Genomic DNA, 23304 nt, shown 5'->3' on the forward strand with positions numbered 1-23304 from the left:
CTTAATAAACTTGTCCTATTGCCTGGAAAGTGGTTGGATTATCTTTTACCTTCACTATAGTACATGCTCCTTGTACAGTTTAGCAACGAGCCTCTCAACCTAGTCTCAGTGTCATCGCCACATCCTGCGGAGTTCACGTTTCATATTGTGAGGCAGAGACAGGGACAATGGAATTTAGAAAACCCTTGTCATGACTGCACCCAACTTTCCAGGCTATGTCTTGCTACCATAATCATAGATTATTAGACAGGAACTGAATTTTACCTTCCACTTTATTGTAATCTTCTGTTGCAAATACAAATCTCCCTATGGAAACCTAGCACAATTAAGGTGAAGGTCTAGCATTAATGATTGCAGCCGTGGGGCCAGCAGCAACTACAGCACGTGCACTAACTAATGTTGGGCATGTTACCCTTGTTGCGTGGCCCCAAAGGGTATAACAGCTGTTTTGTCCATTGAATAAACTATTTCACCATATATATTGCTCAGGAAATTTTAGCAAGTTGTTTGTATTTTAGAATGGGATACAGAATACATACCAAATAATCCCAGTCCAAACAAGGATGTGTGTTATAGAGCTTCCTAAATTATATAGAAAGAGTACAGCTTGAGGATATTAAATGTTTTTGAAATTTAACATTAACCATGTGGAATGATCTTGTCTAAAATGAGGTTATTTTAATTGTAAAAAAAAAAAAAAACCCTTAAATAATTATACTGATTGAATGAGGTATCCTTTGAAGTTAGTTCAGAAGCATCTCCAGGGCTAGTAGCTGTTCATTTATCTTTCCCCTTAGTGCTTCCATTTGCTTTGATAAAATTAGGGCTAATTTATTTTAGAAGCTAAAATTATTATGTAGGTATTCGAGTGTATATTTAACTAAGGGAGAGAAAAAATGTAAATACATGATTCATAAGGTGCCTTAATGAAGTTAATTAGCTGTAAATGATGTCTCTTTTAATAGGAAAAAAATTGAAAATGGCATAGTCCAATGATGTTTGTTTGTGACATTGGATTAAATACACCCAGTGTTGATATTCTCGACTGTCAATATATATTGCACTGTTAAAGTCCGAGCTACAGACCCATCAGTTTAAAATAAAAGTTCATTTTCTTTTAGGCATTTATTTGATTTATGGTAAATACTTAATTTCATGTGAGGGAGACAACAAACATTGCCTGATTATTCTCAGCGAAGTATTTTCCAGAGCAGATGAATATAATAACCGACACAGGAGTGGCTGGTATTCAGGAAAATCTTTCAACAGGGCAGTGGGTAAATAGGCTGCTTGCTTTCTGCCTCAAACCTGGGCTGGATTGCCACACTGTCTGATATTATGGTTATTGGTGCAGCTGAGTGTGAACAGAAGATCCACAGTCCAAGTGGCCTCATCACCAGTCCCAACTGGCCAGACAAGTACCCAAGTCGGAAAGAATGCACTTGGGAAATCAGCGCCACTCCCGGCCACCGAATCAAATTAGTAAGTGAGCACATCCTTTTTCTTTCCATTAAGCTGACTGCCCTTGTCTTTCACTACAAGCACTTGGAAATAAAATGGAGGTTTATCTAATTGAATCGAATCATAGGCAGCTGGAAAAGATTTTTTGTCTCAAGCTTTCCTACTTGCACTAAAATCCTTGACTTCCTAGATCAAGGTGACTGCCACATTGTTCTCCTCTAGGGTTTCTTATTCTGGATGTTTTAAAAGGCATTACCGAAGTTGCTGCAAAACAGTAGTCTTTACTTCCTAATGTATTACTGGTAATTATATTTCCAAATTTGGAAAATAAATGAAGGAACAGAAAAATCAGAAATTTGCCAGAAAGCAATAGAATAATAATTCACTTAAACTCAGCATAACATATTCTACTGGTTACACCAATTCCGTATACATATGTATTTTTCATAATAGAATCAATTTTGTCTTGTGGTTTACAGAATATTACTTTTGCATGATGTATTGCCCTCTGTACAAAGATACTGATTTCCTTAGATTTTGCCCACATTTTATTTGGCATGAGTAATTCAAATATAAGTATAATGTCTCATCTCTCCTGCATTCTTTGCATTTTGCATGCTGGCCTGGTCATAAATAATAACCTGCTGATAAATGTTAAATTTCATTATAGGCCATAGAGTGTTTGAACAGTATAATCTAAAGAAATAAAATTATAGAAATGTAGAAATGTTAACAATTTCCTGCAATATGTTGTTTTTAGAAGCAGAAGGCAGTGCCAACTAACAAGGCTCAGGAAAGAGCCTAGCAGGCACTATAATAACAAAAATTGTCTGAGGAGTGAGGCTACCAGTCCAAGGTAGCTCACTAGATCAGTCCAATCATAAGCTTAATTTTTAAATTTCTTGTTTTGACTCTTCCCTTCAGTGAATATTATTGACCAATAAAAGGCCTTATTTATATACACCATTATAATAAAATCAGAGACAGTTGCCAAGAAATTCATATTCTTAGTATGGAGGTACTTCCAATCTCCATAGGTGTAAGTGACTTCCCAGACAGAGATATCAGTTCATTTCAGCCACAGTGTTGAAGGATACTAAATGCTGAAATGACAGCACTAGAGGAACTCAACTGCTCTCCAGTCCTGTCCAAGGTCCTGATTGAGAGGATGATTCCCTGAACCTTATGGTAACTTCCTGAGCCTTATGGGCTGAAATATAGAGGCTGCATTCTTTTAAGGAGTGCATTATCTTACGAGAGTTGGAAAAAATGATTTTCATGAAGACATTTCTTTGTCTCAATCCAAATTTTTTTTGGGTATCATATTCCTTCTTTCTGAAGAATTTATATTTTGTATAAAGTATGTGCATTAGCACTTTTGAAAGCTGTTTTCATTGCATATAGAATTCTAGGATGACAGTTTTCTTTCTCCATCTTGAAAGATTCCATTTTTTTCTGGTTTACATAGTTTTCCATACCTCTTTTGTAAATCTTATCTTTATTTCTGTGTAAGTCATGATTCTGTTTTCTATGTCTGCCTTCAAAATTTTCTTGTTATCAGCAATTTGAATATAATGTATGCAGGTGTATGTGTTTATGTGTGTGTATGTTTCTAATATTTTTTGATATTTTTTCCTTCTCAGAATTCTCCGAATTTCTTGCATCTGTATTGTGGAGTCTGTCATTAATTTTTGAAAATTTTCAATTGTTATTTCTTCATATAATTCTTCTGTGCCATTGTCTGTCTTCTGGGATTCAAATTACTTATGGGCTAGATCGTTTGCTGTTATTCCTCAACTGTTGGATGTTCAGTTCATTTTTTGCCCTTCTTTCTGAGTTTAAGTTTCAGTAATTTCTATTGACCTATCTTCAAATTCAGTAATTATTTCTTCAGCTGTCTTAAATCTACTGATGAATTTGTCAAAAGCATTCTTTATCTCTATTACCATGTTCTTTATTTCTAACATTTACATTTCACTTAGTATAGTTTCCATTTGTGTTAGTCTGTTTGGGCTGACATAACAGATTATTACAGACTTATGGCTTAAACGACGGAAATTTATTTTCTCATAGTTCTGGAGGCTACAAGTCCAAGATTAAGTTGGACTTAACAAGGGTTAGTGTCTGGTGAGGCCTCTCTTTCTGGCTTGTATATGGCCTCCACATCACTGTATCCTCACATGGCATTTCCTCTGTGTATTCATAGAGAGAGACAGAGCTCCAGTGTCTCTTACTCTTCTTCTAAGAATACCAGCCCTATTGGATTAGGGCTGCATCCCTATGGTTTATTTAACCTTAATTACCTCCCTAAACATATCACATTGGGGGTTAGGACTTCAACATTAATTTTAGAAAAACAAAATTCAATCCATAACACCATTTATCTGCTGAAATCTCCCATCTGTTCTTGCATATTCTCTACATCTTCACTAGAATCTTTATCAATGTTAAATTCGTAGTTCCTTTAAATTCCATTTGATATAAACATAGGGGCCATGTGCTAGAGTCTGTTCTGTTGATTATTTTGTCTCTTAGCAGTGTTGTTTTTATTTTTCTTACCTTTGTGTTTCTCTTTTTTTATTAAAATAAGACATTATATGTGCAATAATAGAGACATTATGTCTGGAAACGGATGCATCTCTTGTGTTAGGTTATTAGTGTATTTATGTGTATGAAGGAGGGTGTTAGGTGGATCTAATCAGGAATTAAGTCAAGATTGGGTTTTCTTGTTCTATTATTATCTTCATTGCACCACTGGCTTCAAATTTCCTTTTCTTAGGGTGGAGGCTGGGATTTAAGAGGTGTTTTCTCAATGCTTCTATTTTACCCTTACCTTCTCTGTTCATCCCCAGTGCAAATATTGTTCCTCTCCACCCTTTTTTGTCTTTATCAGTGGTAGATGGCAGTTGCTTGTTACTTGGTGCTTGCTAGTCTGGTGTTGAAGGCAAGGGATTCTTTATTATTTCAGTACAGACTCCGCCTTAGGCAGGCCCTGCATGTTCAGGTCTTGGTGTTGAGCTTTCTCAGTGATCCTATTTCTTCTCTTCATGGCAGTGAAACTCTGTCTATATATCCTATGAGTCTTCCATGGGAGAGAGTTTCTTTTCAATCTCCTAGTGGTAGAAGATCTCTGATATTACTGGTATATGATCTTCAATCCAGGACTTCCCCTAGGGGTAGTAGGTTTTGTTTTTGGTTTTATTTTGTTTTGTCTGTTTTGTTTTGACATTTCCTCTGCCTCCAGTGGGTCTGTACCTTTGTCGTAGGGGTGGCAGGGTTTTCTGCTTCTCCTTCAGAGGCTTACGGCTGTGTTTTCTGAAGAAGGATTACAGTGAGGCTTCAGACTTTTCTCATGGCAGTGACCACTTCCCTTTCTCAAGCCTGAAACACCAAGGAAGGTACTCATGCACCTCCTGCTTTTTCCACAAATATTCTTGTGAGCAGGAGATGGAGGTCAATGGAAAAGGATCTGTGAGTGTGTGCAAGCTCCCCTCATATCTGCAGTTTCCATTAGTTCTGTCCTCTTCCCCTCATCCACACATGACCTTCACCAACCCATCACCAATTTTATCAGAATGCTTTTCACCCAGCTGTATGATACCAACATCTCTTGCTCTTGTAGTCTGCCACTATCATATCTTTCCGTGGAAGGACCTGACATTCAGTAGACTTCAGACTACTGTGATTTCCATACTCTGATGTGTTTAATCAACATTGTTATTTATGTATTTTTTTACACTTTACATCATGGCTTTTTCTTGTTATCAGGGTAGAAGCAAAACTAGTTCCAGCTTTCTATATCCAAGGGGAAGTAGAACTCCTGATATACCCCGGTTTTAAAAATAGCAATACTCAATCCATTCTCAATTATATATCTTTCAGCTTGAAACATCCCATCTAACTCTAGGGCAATCTGTTCCTTCACACATTGCAGGATTTATCTTTCTTGCCAATATTCAACTTGAGAATTAGGACATAAAGCATGTCTGTTCAACAATGGTCATACCTGCTGGTATCCTAAGAAGGTAATATTCAGAAGCAAAATGAGAGCTTTAACACAGTATTAAACTTTATTTTAGGAGTTGGAATTTGTGTTTTTGTGGAAGTAATTACAGTGTAAGCCAGGTTTTTTCAAATGCTAGCATGTGTCAGAATTACCTGGAAGGTTTGTGAAAACACACATTGCTGCCACACCAGAACTTCTGATTCAGAGCATAATGTTGACTCCCACCATCCTATCCCGTGGATCATGTTCATATAAAACCTGACTCTCAATATCATCCTAAGAGCCAGGGTTAGTAGAAAGTGTGTCACAAAAGATTAGCCACCAACTCCAAGTAACATTTTTGTTCTATATTTTTTAACTCTTGCCATTTTGACATTATAATTGCTTGCATTTCCCTAATTGACTTTCTGCATGTAATGTAACTATTATCTAGTGTTATCTACTTTGAAACTGAAATCACTATTATTGCGGATATCAGCCAATAGTCATTTAGTGAACAATACTTTATAATAACAGTTCAAACCATTCAATCACCGACCCATGTACTTTGACATTTGTAATACAGGAAATTTCATCAAGATGTTACAATGTGTAAAATAAAAGCATTTTGCTTGATTTCTTTAGGATCTTTAATTTTCTTTTGTTTTTGTTTTGTTTTGTTTGTTTTTTGGAGATGGAGTCTTGCTCTGTCACCCAGGCTGGAGTGCAATGGCGCAATCTCAGCTCACTGCAACCTCCAACTCCCAGGTTCAAGCAATTCTCCTGCCTCAGCTTCCCGAGTAGCTAGAATTACAGGTGCCTGCCATCACGCCTGGCTAATTTTTGTATTTTTGTAGAGATGGAGTTTTGTTATGTTGGGCAGGCTGGTCTCGAACTCCTGACCTCAGGTGATCTGCCTGCCTCAACCTCCCAAAGTGCTGGGATTACAGGAGTGAGCTACCGTGCCCGGCTAGATGGAAGAATTTCAACCAAAACTGAAATTTAGAAAACTGGTTCAATGAAACTTGAAAAATTATGAAATATTTTAATCTTCTTAGGTCAAGAACTCCTGATAGATACTTGGTTACCAAATGGCTTCATTATGGGCAAGGGCAGCAATGAAAGGCAAATAAAACATTTGGGTCCCTATGTATACAGTAGAGCTTTCTTCACAATTCATGGATTGATACCCCTTTTTCTTTAGGCAGGGTGGGAAAATAAGAAAGAAAGAATTTTTTTTCTTTTTTTTGATTTATGTTTTCTAATTGACAGATAAAATTGCATGTATTTACCATGTACAATGTGATATATTGAAGTATATGTACATTGTTTAATGACTAAATTTAGCTAATTAATATATGTATTATTCATGTTTTGATCATATTTGTGGGGAAAAACACTTAACATCCACTATCTTAGCATTTTTAAGAGTATAATATACTACTAACTATAAGTCACCATGTTATATGATAGTTCTATTGAATTTATTCCTTCCATCTAACTGAAATTTTGTATTTTTTGACTAACATCTACTCAACCCTTTCCCATCTCAACCACCCTAGCCTTTGGTCAACACCATTCAACTCTCTGCTTCTTTAAGTTTGATCATTTTAGATTCCACATATAAGTGTGACCATGTAGTATTTATCTTTCTGTGCCTGGCTTATTTCACTTAACATAATGTCCTGCGGGTTCACCCATGTTGCTACAAATGACAAGATTTCCTTCATTTTGTGGCTGAATAGTACTCCACTGTGTATATATACCACATTTTGTAATCCATTCATCCACTGATGGACACTTAGGTTCATTCCATATCTTGGCTGTTGTGAATAGTGCTGCAATGAACATGGGAGCAACAGGCATTCCTTCAACATCCTGATTTCATTTCTTTTTGATATAAACCCAGTAGTGAAATTGCTGGACCATACGGTAATTCTATTTTTAACTTTTCGAGGAGGCTCCATACTTTTTTTGAGTGGCTGTACTAATTTACATTCACAACAACAGTATGCAAGGATTCCCTTTTCTCCACGTCCTTACCAACACTTGTTATCTTTTGTGTTTATGATAATAGTCACTCTAGCAGGTGTGGGGTGATATCTCATTTTGGTTTTGATTTGCATTTTCTGGATGGTTAGTGATGTTGAGCATTTTTTCAAATACCTGTTGGTTATTTGTGTCTTTTCTTTTGAGAAATGTCTATTCAAGTCCTTTGCCCATAAATAGGTTTATTCGTTTCCTTGTTATTGAGCTGTTTGAGTTCCTTTTATATTTTGGATATTAGCCTGGTATCAGATGTATAGTTCATAAATATTTTCTCCCATTCTGTAGGTTGTCTTTCCACTCTGTTGATTGCTCCCTTTCCTGTACAGAAGCTTTTTAGTTTGATGTAATCTCATTTGTCTATTTTTGCTTTCATTGTCTGTGTTTTTGGGGTGAAATCCAAAAAGTCATTGCCCAGACCAATGTCATGGAACTTTTCCCTATGTTTTCCTCTAGTAGTTTCATAGTTTTGAATCTTATATTTACGTCTTTAATTCATTTAGAATTGATTTTTCAATGTGGTGTGATATATGGGTCTAATGTTATTCTTCTGCGTGTGGATATCCAGTTTTCCCAACATCATTAGAGGAGACTGTCGTTTCCCTTTTGTGTGTTCTTGGCATCTTTGTCAAAAATCAGTTGGCTGTAAATGTGTGGATTTATTTCTGGACTCACTGTTCTGTTTTATTAGTTTATATGCCTGTTTTTATGTCAGTATTTTGCTGTTTTGGTTATAATAGCTTTGTAGTATATTTTCAGATCAGGTATGAGGATGATTCTAACTTTGGTTTTTTTGTTCTCCGGTTTTTGTTTTGTTCAGGATTGCTTTGGCTATGCAGTCTTTTTATGGTTCCATACACATTTTAGTGTTTTTTTTTTCTATTCCTGTGAAAAAATGTTATTTGTGTTTTCTTTCATCAATGTTTTATAGTTTTCAGTGTAGAGATTTCCACTTACTGGGTTAAATTTATTTCAAAGTATTTTAATTTTTGGAGCTGTTGTAAATGGTATTGTTTTCTTGATTTCTTTTTCAGATAGTTTATTGCTAGTAAATAAGAATGCGACTGAATTTTGCCTATTGATTTTATATCTTGCAACTTTACTGAATTTATTTATTACTTTCTAATAGGTTTCTGGTGGAGTCTTCAGAGTTTTCTCTGCATAGATTGTGTCATCTGCAAACAGGGATAATTTAACTTTTTTTTTTTTTTTCAATTTGGATGCCTTTTCTTTCTATGGCCTAATTGTTCTGTCTAGGACCTCCAGTACTATACTGAATAGAAGTGGTGAGAGTGGGCATCCTTGTCTTATTTCAGATCTTAGAGGAAAAGCTTTCAGCTTTTCTCAGTTGATTATGATGTTAGCTTTGAGTTTGTCATACATAGTCTTTATTGTGTTGTTGCACATTCTTTATGTGCCTGATTTGTTGAGAGTTTTTTTTTTATCATGAAAGGATGTTGAATTTGCCAAATGCTTTTTTCTATTAATATGATCAGATCATTTTTGTCCTTCATTCTGTTAATGTCATGCATTACATTTATAGATATGCATGTGTTGAACCATCCTTGCATCCTTGGGATGAATCCCACTTTATCATAGTGAATGATCTTTTCAATGTGCCATTGAATTCGGTTTGCTAGTATTTTGTTGAAGGCTTTTCATCTATGTTCATTAGTGATACTGGTCTTCAGGTTTTTTGTTGCTGTTGTTGGGTAATTGTCTGGTTTTGGTATAAGGATAACACAAGATTTCTACATGTTCCCTATTCAATTTAGAAGCAAAGAAAAGAAAATTGTCACTGAAGACAATTTTATGAGACAATTTTTTTAAGTCATAGTTTATGAATTTTGAAAGCCTACTGTACTTTCTAACCCAAATTGTCCTCTAACTTGATATGTGGTTTCGTCAAGTGACATGTAGGTAGTGGCTGATAGGTATAAATAAGCCTTCTTTCACTGCGTCTGAGATAACAATTATTTTGGTTAATTTGGGTTATAAGCCTATAATCTCAAAAAGATATTTAGATGATCTAGCAGTTATAGATAATAGGAATTACAATAAAATTCCTGTGTACCCTTTGTGAGATAGGAGCATTTGTGTGCATGGTGTTCATTCAGCATATGTATATTCAGTTTACAGTATGATTATCTAAATCTAATATATATTCCCACCAACAGTGTAAAAGTGTTCCTATTTATCCACGTCCTCTCCAGCACCTGTTGTTTCCTGACTTTTTAATGATGGCCATTCTAACTGGCGTGAGATGGTATCTCACTGTGGTTTTGATTTGCATTACTCTGATGGCCAGTGATGATGAGCATTTTTTCATGTGTTTTTTGGCTGCATAAATGTCTTCTTTTGAGAAGTGTCTGTTCATGTCCTTCGCCCACTTTTTGATGGGGTTGTTTGTTTTTCTCTTGTAAATTTGTTTGAGTTCATTGTAGATTCTGGATATTAGCCCTTTGTCAGATGAGTAGGTTGCAAAAATTTTCTCCCATTCTGTAGGTTGCCTGTTCACTCTGATGGTAGTTTCTTTTGCTGTGCAGAAGCTCTTTAGTTTAATGAGATCCCATTTGTCAATTTTGGCTTTTGTTGCCATTGCTTTTGGTGTTTTAGACATGAAGTCCTTGCCCACGCCTATGTGGCGATTCCTCAGGGATCTAGAACTAGAAATACCATTTGACCCAGCCATCCCATTACTGGGTATATACCCAAAGGACTATAAATCATGCTGCTATAAAGACACATGCACACGTATGTTTATTGCGGCACTATTCACAATAGCAAAGACTTGGAACCAACCCAAATGTCCAACAATGATAGACTGGATTAAGAAAATGTGGCACATATACACCATGGAATACTATGCAGCCATAAAAAATGATGAGTTCATGTCCTTTGTAGGGACATGGATGAAACTGGAAACCATCATTCTCCGTAAACTATCACAAGGACAAAAAACCAAACACCGCATGTTCTCACTCATAGGTGGGAATTGAACAATGAGAACTCATGGACACAGGAAGGGGAACATCACACGCTGGGGACTGTTGTGGGGTGGGAGGAGTGGGGAGGGACAGCATTAGGAGATATACCTAATGCTAAATGATGAGTTAATGGGTGCAGCAAAACAACATGGCACATGGATACATATGTAACAAACCTGCACATTGTGCACATGTACCCTAAAACCTAAAGTATAATAATAAAAAAATAAAAAATAATAAAAATAAATCTAATATATATTACTGTACATTAATATGAGAACTAAACTATCAGAGTCAGTTTATTATAGGTTTATATCAAAACTTAGGCATTATAATGCAGTTATTACCTTTTATGGACTGTTCTAGTTGTTGTCTACTGCTGCATAGCAAATTAGCCCAAAACCTCATGGCATAAAACAAGCACTGTTACATCTCATAGTTTGAGGGAGTGGCATATCAGTATTTAAGTAGTACTTTGCTGGTAACTTTTCTGTTGCATGTGACATTGATTGATTCACCTGGGAGCATATGTAAAGGGTCAAGGTGGTTGCAATTTTATGTCTGTCATCTTGATGTGGAGGGCTAAAAGGCTGACTCAGCTGGGACAGCGATAGCACCTACACATGACCATTGCAACATGGCGGTCTCAAAGGAACCAGACTCTTTTCTGTCAGACCTGGATCCCCAAAGAGGGGATGGAAGCCTCAGAAGCCCTTGAACATTACTTTGGAACATTCTGTTGGTAAAGCAAATCACTAAGGCTGGCCAGGATTCAAGGGGAGAAGAATTAGACTAGAAACACACAACCTTGCCTTCCCAATTTAGACTACTGACCTCCACATCTGTAGAAGAATAAATTTGTGTTGTTTTAAGGCATTAAATGTTTGGCAATCTGCTACAGCAGGGACACACAAAAAACACATTTGCTTTGTTTTTATTATTCGTCTGTGTGTTTGTTTAATCATGAGGTACTGACTGCATGATTATAGCTTTAAAGTACAAAGAAATTGCAGTCAAAAGATGCTTGGGGAAAAAAAATCTTCTTGCTAGAAGAGGGACAAAGTTCTAAATGCGTAAGTACAAGTATCTGTTATCCCTGTTTTTATCCTGTCTTGGTTCTGAAAGACTCAACTGATAATTAAATTTGGGGGTACCTTTTTATATTTTGAATTAATGTTCATTCAAAACAAAATACAAACAAGCAAAGTTCTAGGCATCCGAGCATACTGCAATAAGCTAATGTGCTTATATCATTTTTAGTTGATTTATCATACCCTTGAGTTTTGCTATATAACATACAGTTAACAAGTTATAGCTTTATATATGGGATACTTAAAAAACGAAAACATCTACAACTGTTAAATAATTATCCATCATAAATCCATAAAAAATATATTTGATCATAGTTATAGAGGGCTCATGGAGAAGAAAGGTTCTTTTGAATCAGGAGACTGAGGTTTGTACTCCATGATGCCATTTTTTTCCAGTGGCCTCTAATCCTTCAAATATTTTGTGGGAAACCAAATGCCAGTTTTTATCAAACAGGAAAAGGTGAAAGATGGCTGGGACTAGGAACCTCTAAAGCTTATCTTACAGTTGCTCAAATTGCATCAGTCTCTTTAATTCTTTTAGTTTAAATGTTCACCCTTGCTAAATTTTATTTCTGCATTAAGTGCTATCATTTTACTATCTTGTCCTTTGTGAATATATGCAGTTACCCTGCAAGGCCTCATTCTTTAGCCATTGCCTGTATTTTCAATAAAAGAACCTCTACAGATGTTCATATGGGTGAACAGCGTCTGGAAGCCTGGCCAGGGGCCAGCCAGGTAGATTAGACTTGCTTGGGTGTTCCAGAAATAAAGTTATTATTTCCACAGCCTATAAAGAGAGTTCAATTTTATTTCTTTTGAATTGGACTCCTTAATCTCTTAGCTTGCTTGTCTTGTGGGAAATGCATTCGGATTTCTGACTAGGGCCCATGGTTATTCACTTTTTTTTTTGGCCTTTCTAAAACCCAGATTAGTAACCCTAAAATTATAGAAATATAATCATGGAATGAGTATGCTTTAAAGTTTTTTAATACCCAAATACTTATAAAGTCTTAAACACTTAGGAAAAATATTTAAGTCTACCAAAGGAAGATAGTGTTTTTGAGTGGAAATCCAAGTTCCTTACAGCTTTATACATTCAGCCTTGCTGGCTATACTGTCTCCATTGTGAACTTGCAAGACTTTTCGGGAACCTAAGTGTCTTCTGGGGACATTTCTGCGGCATTGGTTCCTGGTGGTTGGAAGTGTGCACGTTCTTTATTATTTAGATATTGAGATTCATGGTGCAGCTTGTGTTGTAGAATAAAGGGGTAAATGGCATATCACACCTTATCATCATGAACCCTGAAAAATATTTTAGAAGTTTTTCCTTTCCGAAGAGTTCCTATAATACATTTCTGTGGCCTGGAAATATTTTCTGTTGATGTAAAGTCACTGTGTATGGAAGGTTCTCTGTGTGGGTATCTCTACTGTATAAGGGGCAGACTTCCGAGATCTCAGCCTGTGAATTAGTCACACCTTTGCTTGTGTGTGGTGGAGCTTTTAGTTCAGGCTGATTTCTGGAAAAGGACCACCCAGCTTTGGCATTTGACCTAACAAGTTGCTACCTATTCCAAAAAGAAAATTCATTAATGAATGAGAGTTGTTTGCATCACTAGAGTATATGTCAGCTGTGGAACCTTTGACTAATATGACTCTTACAGACTCAGTCTGATTCCACCAGTAATTTGATAAAGAGCTGTAGCCAGTTGGCTCCAGACCAGCTGTCAGTATGGCCCCCAGCCCACCAGCTCAATGCTACTTTGTGTGGTGTTGCTCTGTTCTGTTAAACAGATGTTATGATTTAGGCCAGACATCCTGCATTTCATTAGGAAGAAAAATAGTCACCTATTTATCTCATTCATTCAGTCTTCAATGGACCAATCAATGGACTGAACACATGTGTGGTCTGTAAATTCTGATCCCAGCTTTAGCCATTACTTATAGCAAATACTTTAGAATGCCACTACCTGCAACTTTCTTAAAATACTCTCTTCTATGCAGCAGGTTTCCCTGGTTCTTTGCTCTTTATACTTACAGATTAATGACTTTAAATCACAATCAAAAGAGATACTTGCTCAACTTGCAGTGGTTTTCAGATATTCTTTTCCTGAACCAATGTTTTTCCTCTTGAAATAACATTATATTTATAATTCAGAAGCTTAGTTTCATATTTAATAAAGAACTCTAGGTGCGGTTAAGCCAATTTTCTCATAGTGGTTTCCTATCAATTACAAGCTGATGTTAGGAATGTATATATGTACACAATGGTAATAGAAGCAGACTGCTATTTCATGAGAGGCAGAAAACGAGATTTAGTAGGCCCTGTCTGTAGAATTTTCATACTTGAGGTTGGCCATAAACGTCAGCTAGGTTTTTGGGTAAATACATTGACAGATTTACACAGACATCCGTATACTTATTCAGAATCTTCTGCATCCTACGCAATGTGTGCACTCCACTGGGTTACAGAGATTAACAAGTGACACATTCCTTCAGTTATCACCTGCTTTGCATGTTGTGCTTCAGGATAAACAGACTCTACTGATGTCTCCTTGTTCACTGTATTTCCCTACACTGTCTTCTCTTTCCAGTGAGATTCTTTGTGGTATGTTCAGTCTTTTTGTACTAGCCAGTGTCTTTGGTCAAATGAAGTAAGCATTCCTTTTCATCCATAATGATTACAACAAACAATTACTCTAATGCTTATTGGTTATAATTTTTTTTATTTCTACTTTTTAAGTAGAGTGCAGTGGAAGGAGACAAAAGAGAGATCAGCTTTTTTTCCCCCTTTTCTTTCTTCCGTTAAGTAACTCCATTCCTTTCTTCTACTCCCTAGTTAATATGAATTGTTTATTTCATTTCTTTCCTCACTCCTCCGAAGTCAGAAGTGATAGTGGGTGATGTAGTGTGGTATGGAATAGATAGTGGGTTCACACTGAGACAGAGCAATTTTTAGTTTTTTTTTTGTATGTCTTCAATTAGACTGAACATTATGATCACTTCAGTAAAACTGTATCAAAGAAAATAACTATATTAAAATTCATGTGCCAATATTTTGTTGGAGGGATTATAGCAAATTAACCAAATTTGAAATATATTTCATACTTTTTCATGTTTATTTGCTTTATAATATTTTAGTTTTCTTCTATAGACTTAAGTAGGAATGACGGCTTTATTTCTTCAGTGTATGATTGTTTTTCTGGGGAAAGGAAAGAGCCTTTGGCAATAGCAAATAACCTGTAATTTATGTAATTATTAATAGCTTGGACAATGTTATTTTCATCCATCTCAATTAAACTTTCCTTTGTGATCTATAGTGTGTTATACATTTAATTATTTTTTATTTTAAATGTGCTAAGTCACACAGATGAAAATTACAACACAGATAAATTAGAATAGTTTTTAAATTTCATAAATAAGAGCAAAGCATTCAAATTCTCCAAGATGTCCAATATTAAAATAAGTGTACCATCTACATGAAAAGTAAATTAAAAATATTTTAGCATTAAGTATTATCAGTGTTTGCTAATGATATGGTTTGTAAGAGCTAAATAAAGAAATATATAGTGAAAGTTATTTTTTCATTTATGCTATGAAGATTTGTTGCATTTTAATTTTGTAAAAATATAATAATACTTTATTGAGTTTAGTTTAAATGCCTAAGGGTAGGATAATGTTCAATGGGTTCTACGATTATCAAACCCAGAAGGACCCAATCTTTTAATATGATTGTTTGAAATTTTCTGATGAATCCTTTGGATTAAATTCAGAATAAAATACCATTTTTTTATATTCTGTTTAAATTCTGAGATTGAATTGCAATAGTAGAATTGGTTTTAATAGCCAAATAGTAGAATTTCATATGAAGTTATTACATTGTTTTCTTCATTGTGTCTTTTCGGAGATTACATATTGTATTGATTTCACATCTTTCTCAATTATGCTGTAGATGTATTAAATTATTAGTATGCCCTGAACATATTTTTTTATTGATATGTATTTCTGTCCCAAAAGTTATCTCATTTTGAGTGATTTGTTTTTTTTTTTTAATTATTTCTTCTTTTTAAAAAAGGCCTTCAGTGAATTTGAGATTGAGCAGCATCAAGAATGTGCTTATGACCACTTAGAAGTATTTGATGGAGAAACAGAAAAGTCACCAATTCTTGGACGACTATGTGGCAACAAGATACCAGATCCCCTTGTGGCTACTGGAAATAAAATGTTTGTTCGGTTTGTTTCTGATGCATCTGTTCAAAGAAAAGGCTTTCAAGCCACACATTCTACAGGTCAGCAAATTTGAGTCATGCTTCTCTTTTTTTGACTAAGATCCAGGTTTCTCTTCTGGTAAATTTGATTCAATAATAGGATTGTAAATAAATCTCCAAGCATAGCAGACAAAATTTCATTGAAGCACTTTGTGAAATATTTGCAGAACCACACAGTATCCTACCTAAAGATCTTTGCAGTTGAGCATTTAGGAAAACCCAATAGTTTTTGCCTGATTTGTGATCAGTGCAGTTTGCTTAAGTAGAACAGTGCAGTTTGTTTAAGTAGAACTGTACCTAAATATCTATATAATGCATTTCATATTAACATTAGCAGTTTGATTTATATGTTATTTTTAACAGATAGAAATCTATGGCTTGATATTAAAAATGTATGTTTTATCTAATAACCTATCTGATTAGCTAGATTTTACATTAATATCTTTTTATAAATAAGTTTAAGACTGATCTATTTGACAGAGCCTCTATTTTTCCTTTGTTTATTTGGTATGCAACATGATCTTTTGCCTAATCCTACTCTCTAATTTACTCTTACAGATTTCAACTAACTGCTCTGGAAATCTCAAAGAAATAGAATTTAATTTAGAAAAATATGAAAAATTTTAGACAAAAATATAGAGTAACATTATTTATAGTTTGGAGACAGTTTAGTTATGTGTTTCATAAAATATCTAGAGAATGTCCCCTTTTCGTTCAGTTAAGACAATGTATCAGTTAAATGTAGATATTAGCTGGTCATTTAGCTTATACTGACACCTAGTGGCACTGTTGATGCATGAACGATTGATACACGGGAGAAATTTGCCTTGGTGGAAAACACGGTATAAAAACAAACAAATTCATCCATGAAATAATTTTAGTGAAATTTTGTCATGAATTTCTGCTGATTGTTTTTATTCTTTCACTTGATTTTGTAATTCATAATTTTAACTATTCCATTATCCAACATTATTTTTCACTCTAGTATATTTTATTATGAGCATTAGATTTATATTGAAGTCTGTGATAAAGATATTGTCAGGATACTAATCTGATTAATAATAGTAATCATTGGCCTTCTATCAATAACACAAATTAATTACTTCTTATGATTAATATAAATATAAATATTATGGCATGAGGAAAATCTTACATGGACCAGAGAAATGTCATGCTAATGAGAGATTTTCCACACATTTGACATTTACTCCTTGAATATTTTTCTTGTAACTTGTCACCTAATGAAGGGGTGGAAAAATAAAATCCTATTACTTAGTCAATATTTCACTGATAGTGCAGAGTTCATCACACTTTAGAAAATATCATCATAGGTTCCAAGAAGGTAGTGTGAAAATATGCTGTCAAAACTGTTTAAATAGTTGATGATATAGTATTTTAAGATTATCTATTTTTTTCTTAGTTTTATAAAAACTTACTTTTATACTGTCGCTTTTTACCCCTTGTAAGTGAGATAACTGAGGTTCCAGTATGTCACAGTGTGTCGGTACATCTGGGTTCCTGCTACAAGTGAACCCTTAACTAGCAGGAAACTTTTGAAAAGATCATTTCTTTGGATCTCAGTTTTCTCGTCTGTAAAATAATAATCCCAAGGTTACTTACAGCAGTAAAACTCCATAACTCCCTAATTTGCATGACTTCTGCCCATGCACGCCATTTGCGGTGTTTGTATTATGATTAACATTCCATTGAGAGGATCTAATTTTATCTTAATAGAGGTCATGTGAAGAGGTGGCCTGCCCCTCCACACCTGTGGGTATTTCTCGTCAGGTGGGACGAGAGACTGAGAAAAGAAATAAGACACAGAGACAAAGTATAGAGAAACAACAGTGGGCCCAGGAGACCGGCGCTCAGCACACCAAGGACCTGCACTGGCACTGGTCTCTGAGTTCCCTCAGTTTTTATTGATTATTATTTTCACTATCTCAGCAAGAGGAATGCGCTAGGAGAGCAGAGTGATAATAGGTCAGCAAGAAAACGTGAGCAAAGGAATCTGTGTCACAATTAAGTTCAAGGGGAGGTACTATGCCTGGATGTGCATGTAAGCCAGATTTATGTTTCTCTCCACCCAAACATCTCAGTGGAGTAAAGAATAACAAAGCAGCATTGCTGCCAACTTGTCTTGCCTCCTGCCACAGGGCGGTTTTTCTCTTATTTCAGAATTGAACAAATGTACAATCGGGTTTTATACCGAGACATTCAGTTCCTAGGGGCAGGCAGGAGACAGTGGCCTTCCTCCATCTCAACTGCAAGAGGCTTTCCTCTTTTACTAATCCACCTCAGCACAGACCCTTCCTGGGTGTCAGGCTGGGGGACAGTCAGGTCTTTCTCATCCCATGAGGCCATATTTCAGACTATCACATGGGGAGAAACCTTGGACAATACCCTGCTTTCCAAGGCAGAGGTCCCTGTGGCTTTCTGCAGTGCATTGTGCCCCTGGTTTATTGAGACTAGAGAATGGAGATGACTTTTACCAAGCATACTGCTTGTAAACATTTTGTTAACAAGGCACATCCTGCACAGCCCTAAATCCCCTAAACCTTGATTCCATACAACACATGTTTTTGTGAGCTCAAAGTTGGGGCAAAGTGGCTGGGGCAAAGTGACTGGGGCAAAGTTACAAATTAACAGCATCTCAGCAAAGCAATTGTTCAAGGTACAGGTCAAAGTGGAATTTCTTATGTCTTCCCTTTCTCCACAGACACAGTAATAGTCTGATCTCTCTTTCTTTTCCCTACAGTCATGTATTGTGATCCAATGGTAGAGAATGCACTGGGCATTTTAGGCATACACACACAGTTTACACAGATTGAATCCTCAAAAGAACTCTATGACATAGATATTGTCCTCATTTTGCAGATGAAGACAGTGAAAATCTGGATGATTAATTTGCAGTTTCTAAAATAGTGTCAAAGCCTGGATTTTATTTTAATTCTGATTGTCTCTGAAGATAATGTACTTCCTACTATAGTAATATTTTGTCATGTAAAACTTTTGGATTAGGAAGAAAATGAATATAAAACTGTCATTCTTATTAGGTGAAGATTGAATGCTTCTTTATGGAAACATTAAGTAAATCTCTTCAAAATATATAAGTGACTAGGCTTATTTTATTTCCCTGTTTCATTCACAACCATTCAGACACCCACGTGAGGAACCCCAATAGCAATTTGTTAGGCAAAACGGGCCATGGATATTCTTTAAGCCTGCCCTGTCATTTCAGAAATGAGAAATTTGAGGCTAAAAAATTTAATGGTAACTGAAATAGCACAAGAAGTTAATAACAGTTGAAATTAGAGTCCTGGCTTCCTAACTCCTGTTCTTTTATTATTCTGAGAATTTTTTATGTTACTTGTTTGGTTTTTCAGCTAGGTTGGAATTTTTCTGGTAGATTTCTATTTTTCTATTGCTTTCTAGTAGTCATACATGCTGAAATACTCTTATTTACGTCTGCTTTTATTTCTCCTCAAAGTCTCTTTAACAGGTTCATTTATTCTACTCTTTCATCAATATTTATTTTGCATCTGCTTTGGACAATGTAAATGTGTGGGAATTTTAAAGACAATAGAAGGAATTCCTGCCTATTGACAGCTTACAGTCTGATAAGTTAAACTTATGATTTTCAATTTATCTTTCAATTTCTGCTGACAAGACAGCCAAGTCCAGTACCATATCTGTCAGCATTTGCTATATGTATAAAGCATTTATTCATTATTTACTGTCTTCTAGAATATGGATGGCTATTTTTGATGGATCCTTAAGTATACAGTTTAACTTGCTTAGGTAAATTTATATTTCTGTATACAATTTTAATTTTATGCACAAGAAAAATTTCTAACACTATGAATTTTTAAACTAGGTGATTATAAATGTTGTAATGTGTAATGATGGCTGCTTTTCTTTACAAGTTAAAAAAAAAAGTCCACGGAAAGTGGACTTAATTGGAAAGAGTTCTGTTTTCCTCTGATAGTTTGCTCAAATTCTAATTCCAAATTTATTTTAATAGGTAACAAACGGTATTACTCCAGCCTTAAATAAGTTAATTAAAGGAAACAAATCTTTAGTAAAAAAAAATCCTGTGTCTTTTCTAAGAGGATATGGCTACAAAACAGAAAAACAGGAGAAACAGGGAGAGAAAATAATTTTTAAAATCAAAGCATTTTCTCTTGGGACTTCTTTTCTGTAATATAAAACATCATGCTCTTTGTCAATGACATTTAAAAATAAAATATTATTAAACTCTTTGGAAAGGAAATTATTTGATCTAAATCAATTAAATTGGAATGTTCACTAAAAGCATTTATGGGTCAAATTACAAAATTTCTCCTGGAGTTTAATACTTTACCAGGAAATAAACAAACTTGTCTTTCCAAATTAAAATGAAGTTCACCCTAGGCTTCTCTTCCCTTTTTGTTACCTTTCTTATTCAGCTTCATTTTCCATTTGTCAGAATTCTATAAGAACCGCTTTGGCTGTTCTTTTGTTGATGTAAAAATGCTATTGCCAACATGCTAAATAACTGGTTTTATATTTTTCTGACTTGGTAAATGAGTAGGTAGATTTGATGAAATAACGTGATGAAAATGTGTTCACCGTATTTAAAAATCATCTTTTAAAGTGACCTATTAAAATAAATGACCTATTGACCATTGCTTGAGTGGCCGGGAGGATTCTGGAAAACACCCAGAAGCAACTGCCCTCAGGCTGCCTATTTTATTCTGGAATTTCTCTCAGGGCATATTATAGATTGGTGCAACAGTAATTACGGTTTAATAAAATCACACCTCTTTTGCATATAGCATTCAAATGTTCATTTCATTCTTTACAAATTCATCCTGTGGACTGAATTCTGTCATGGGGTGTGTGTGTGTGTGTGTGTGTGTGTGTGTGTGTGTGTGTGTGTGTTACGGTTAGAGATTAATTCCAGGTTTATTAGTTTGAATGGTGATCCATAGGAATAAGGGTGTGCACTGCAACAGATAAATGAAAATGGAAGCAAAACCGGTGGCGGTGGGGGGGGACTTCTTATTGTCCTTAAATGCAATTTAAGGCATTTGTTTTTAAATGTAGGCCATTTTTCTAGAAGTTTTTAATAAAGTTCCATAAAGACAACTTCCTGTGATTTTCAGATTCAAAAATCCTCTATGAAGTCATGTGAGCAAAGGAATCTGTGTCACAATGAAGTTCAAGGGGAAATGACTATGAAGTCATTTTTCCTCTTCTGTTTAATTTCTTCAGTTCTTCCTTGATTTTTATTCCAAGCTGTGGCTGGCGGAGGGTTGCTTCTTCTGGATCCTGGTCTTTGTGATGCTACCTTGTATCTGTGAGGCAGACACACAAAAGGCTGCCTGCACCAAATCTCCAGGTCCTCCCCTGCAGCTCTTCCTGGGCTGTGGAATAAAAGTAATGCAAGTGCTGAAGCTATTTTAAAAAGCTGAAAGCAAAATATATCAGTCAATTCTCAAACTTGGAGAAGAGGTAGAATTTTTAAAAATCTGTAAATGAGATTACACTGATTTACATATTTATATGTTGAATTCAGAAATATTTTTCACAAAATATTTTACTGGCCTTCACAAATAGAATTTTTCCTTTCTAATAGAGGATTAATAGTGCTTTAAATTGTTGTTCAATTTTCCTGGTTTTTCATTTCATACCTGAGTGGATCCTAGAGTACAGATGATGGCATTTACATGTGCTCATAGGAAAATAATAACAATAATAATGGTAGCTTAAATTTATATGGGTTTTACTATGCCAGGCACCTTTCAAGCATTTTTCATATATGAACCTACGCACTCTTCATCTGGACCCTATGATGTGAGTACTATGGATGATTCCCTTTTTAGAAAAGAAGTTGTGGAAAGAAGTCCCCCAGCTGGTAAAGAACAGAGCCAGATTTGCACCCGGGCAATTTGACCGGGAAGGAGCAAATAATTCTTAGAGTAACTGAGATAAGAAAAGCACCGTAGTGGGAAAGGGAGGATGCTTGGCTTCCAGTTTGTGGGACTTGAGAGATAAAATCCCAAGGCTAATTGGTATTCCAGCTTTCCGGAATATTTCCTCACATAAATACATTTGTAATAGTGGCACCTCTATCAGTAGGTTGTGTGAGATGCTCATCTACCATTTGGAAGATGGAGGGACATTTACATTCACCGTGTAACACAGCCCAATGGGGAAGTCATTCTTGTGATTGGAACCCTAGCTGGAAGTTCCTTCATATGTTAGTCACACAAAGGTCTCTGAATTTGCTGTTGTTTATGACAACGCCCATAGATTTGCTTGGGCACACATGAATTCAGACATGTGTGAAAGGGGTTCCATACCCGTAATTCAGAAATATTTTGTTATTTAAAAGTCACCAAACCACAGTATGGGTAAACTATATACAAATCTGAAAAGTCCAGTTTAGAATTTCAGCTGCCTAACCATCTTCACTAAGGACTATCTGGTCACAGACTACCATGACAGTATTACAATTGTACTTGGCTATCCAGTGGTTTTGCTTCTCCAGATCTTACCACATTGATTTTCCCCCGGGATGTTCCTCATTTTAGCAGTGAAACTCCTGCTTCCCAGAAACTCTTTCAATCCTTGACAAACAGGGACAGAAAGAAACTCTATTTTCTCCTGACACTTTTCATATTCCATTCTTTTATCTCCCTCCTAACCACCGTGCTTGCTTGGATAGGTTGGTGGGGCATTGTAGGCTTTCTACCTTTATTTAATCTCCAGTAATTAAAAAGTTGTAGGGCTCTGGCCAGGTGTGGTGGCTCATGCATGTAATCCCAGTACTTTGGGAGGCTAAGTCAGGTGGATCACTTGAGGTCAGGAGTTCAAGACCAGCCTGGCCAACATGGTGAAACCCTGTCTCTACTAAAAATACAAAACATTAGCCACATGTGGTAGTGAGCGCCTGTGGTGCCAGTTACTTGGGAAGGTGAGGCAGGAGAATCGCTTGAATCTGGGAGGCAGAGGTTGCAGTGAGCCGAGATCACACCACTGCACTTCAGCCTGGGTGATAGAGCGAGAGTTCTCAAAAAAAAAAAAAAAAAAAAAAAAAAAAAAGCGCTTTGGGGCTCTGACCACAAAGTGTTCCTGAGAAGAGTGTTTGAAACCTTTTATTTTCTAAATTATACTAACTAAAAGATTTTATGCACACTTATTTATTTCGTTGGTGTATTTACCTTGAGCAACAAAGGTCACTCAAAAATAACTCGTAGAGCCTATGCTTATTAACTTGTCTTTTTTAAAGGAGCTGTGAGGAGCATTTACAATTTTTTCATGTAATAAACACAGACTATCGTTGGATAGGTTATAGAACTGCAAAGATAATTATAATTAATGATATATGTAGGTTTTTCCCCATCAAGTGAGATAAATATTTCTATCAAAGTAAAATACTACTATCGTATATATTCTATATAGAAACTTCCATATAACACAAA

The 23304-nt window shown here is 35.6% G+C and overlaps 1 protein-coding gene across 2 annotated transcripts in view; it reads left to right on the top strand.

The window, feature by feature from the left end:
• The window catches only part of TLL1 (tolloid like 1), a 235950-nt gene that overhangs the window by 206044 nt on the left and 6602 nt on the right, over nt 1-23304 (top strand). For both annotated transcript variants that reach the window (XM_055276332.2, XM_055276333.2), the window contains 2 exons: nt 1355-1482; nt 15643-15856. In XM_055276332.2, the coding sequence (XP_055132307.1) occupies nt 1355-1482; nt 15643-15856 (342 nt within the window). The remainder of the gene's footprint in view (nt 1-1354; nt 1483-15642; nt 15857-23304) is intronic.

The sequence above is a fragment of the Symphalangus syndactylus genome, chromosome 4, assembly GCF_028878055.3.
Source record: "Symphalangus syndactylus isolate Jambi chromosome 4, NHGRI_mSymSyn1-v2.1_pri, whole genome shotgun sequence".
In the NCBI taxonomy this organism is placed as follows: domain Eukaryota; kingdom Metazoa; phylum Chordata; class Mammalia; order Primates; family Hylobatidae; genus Symphalangus; species Symphalangus syndactylus.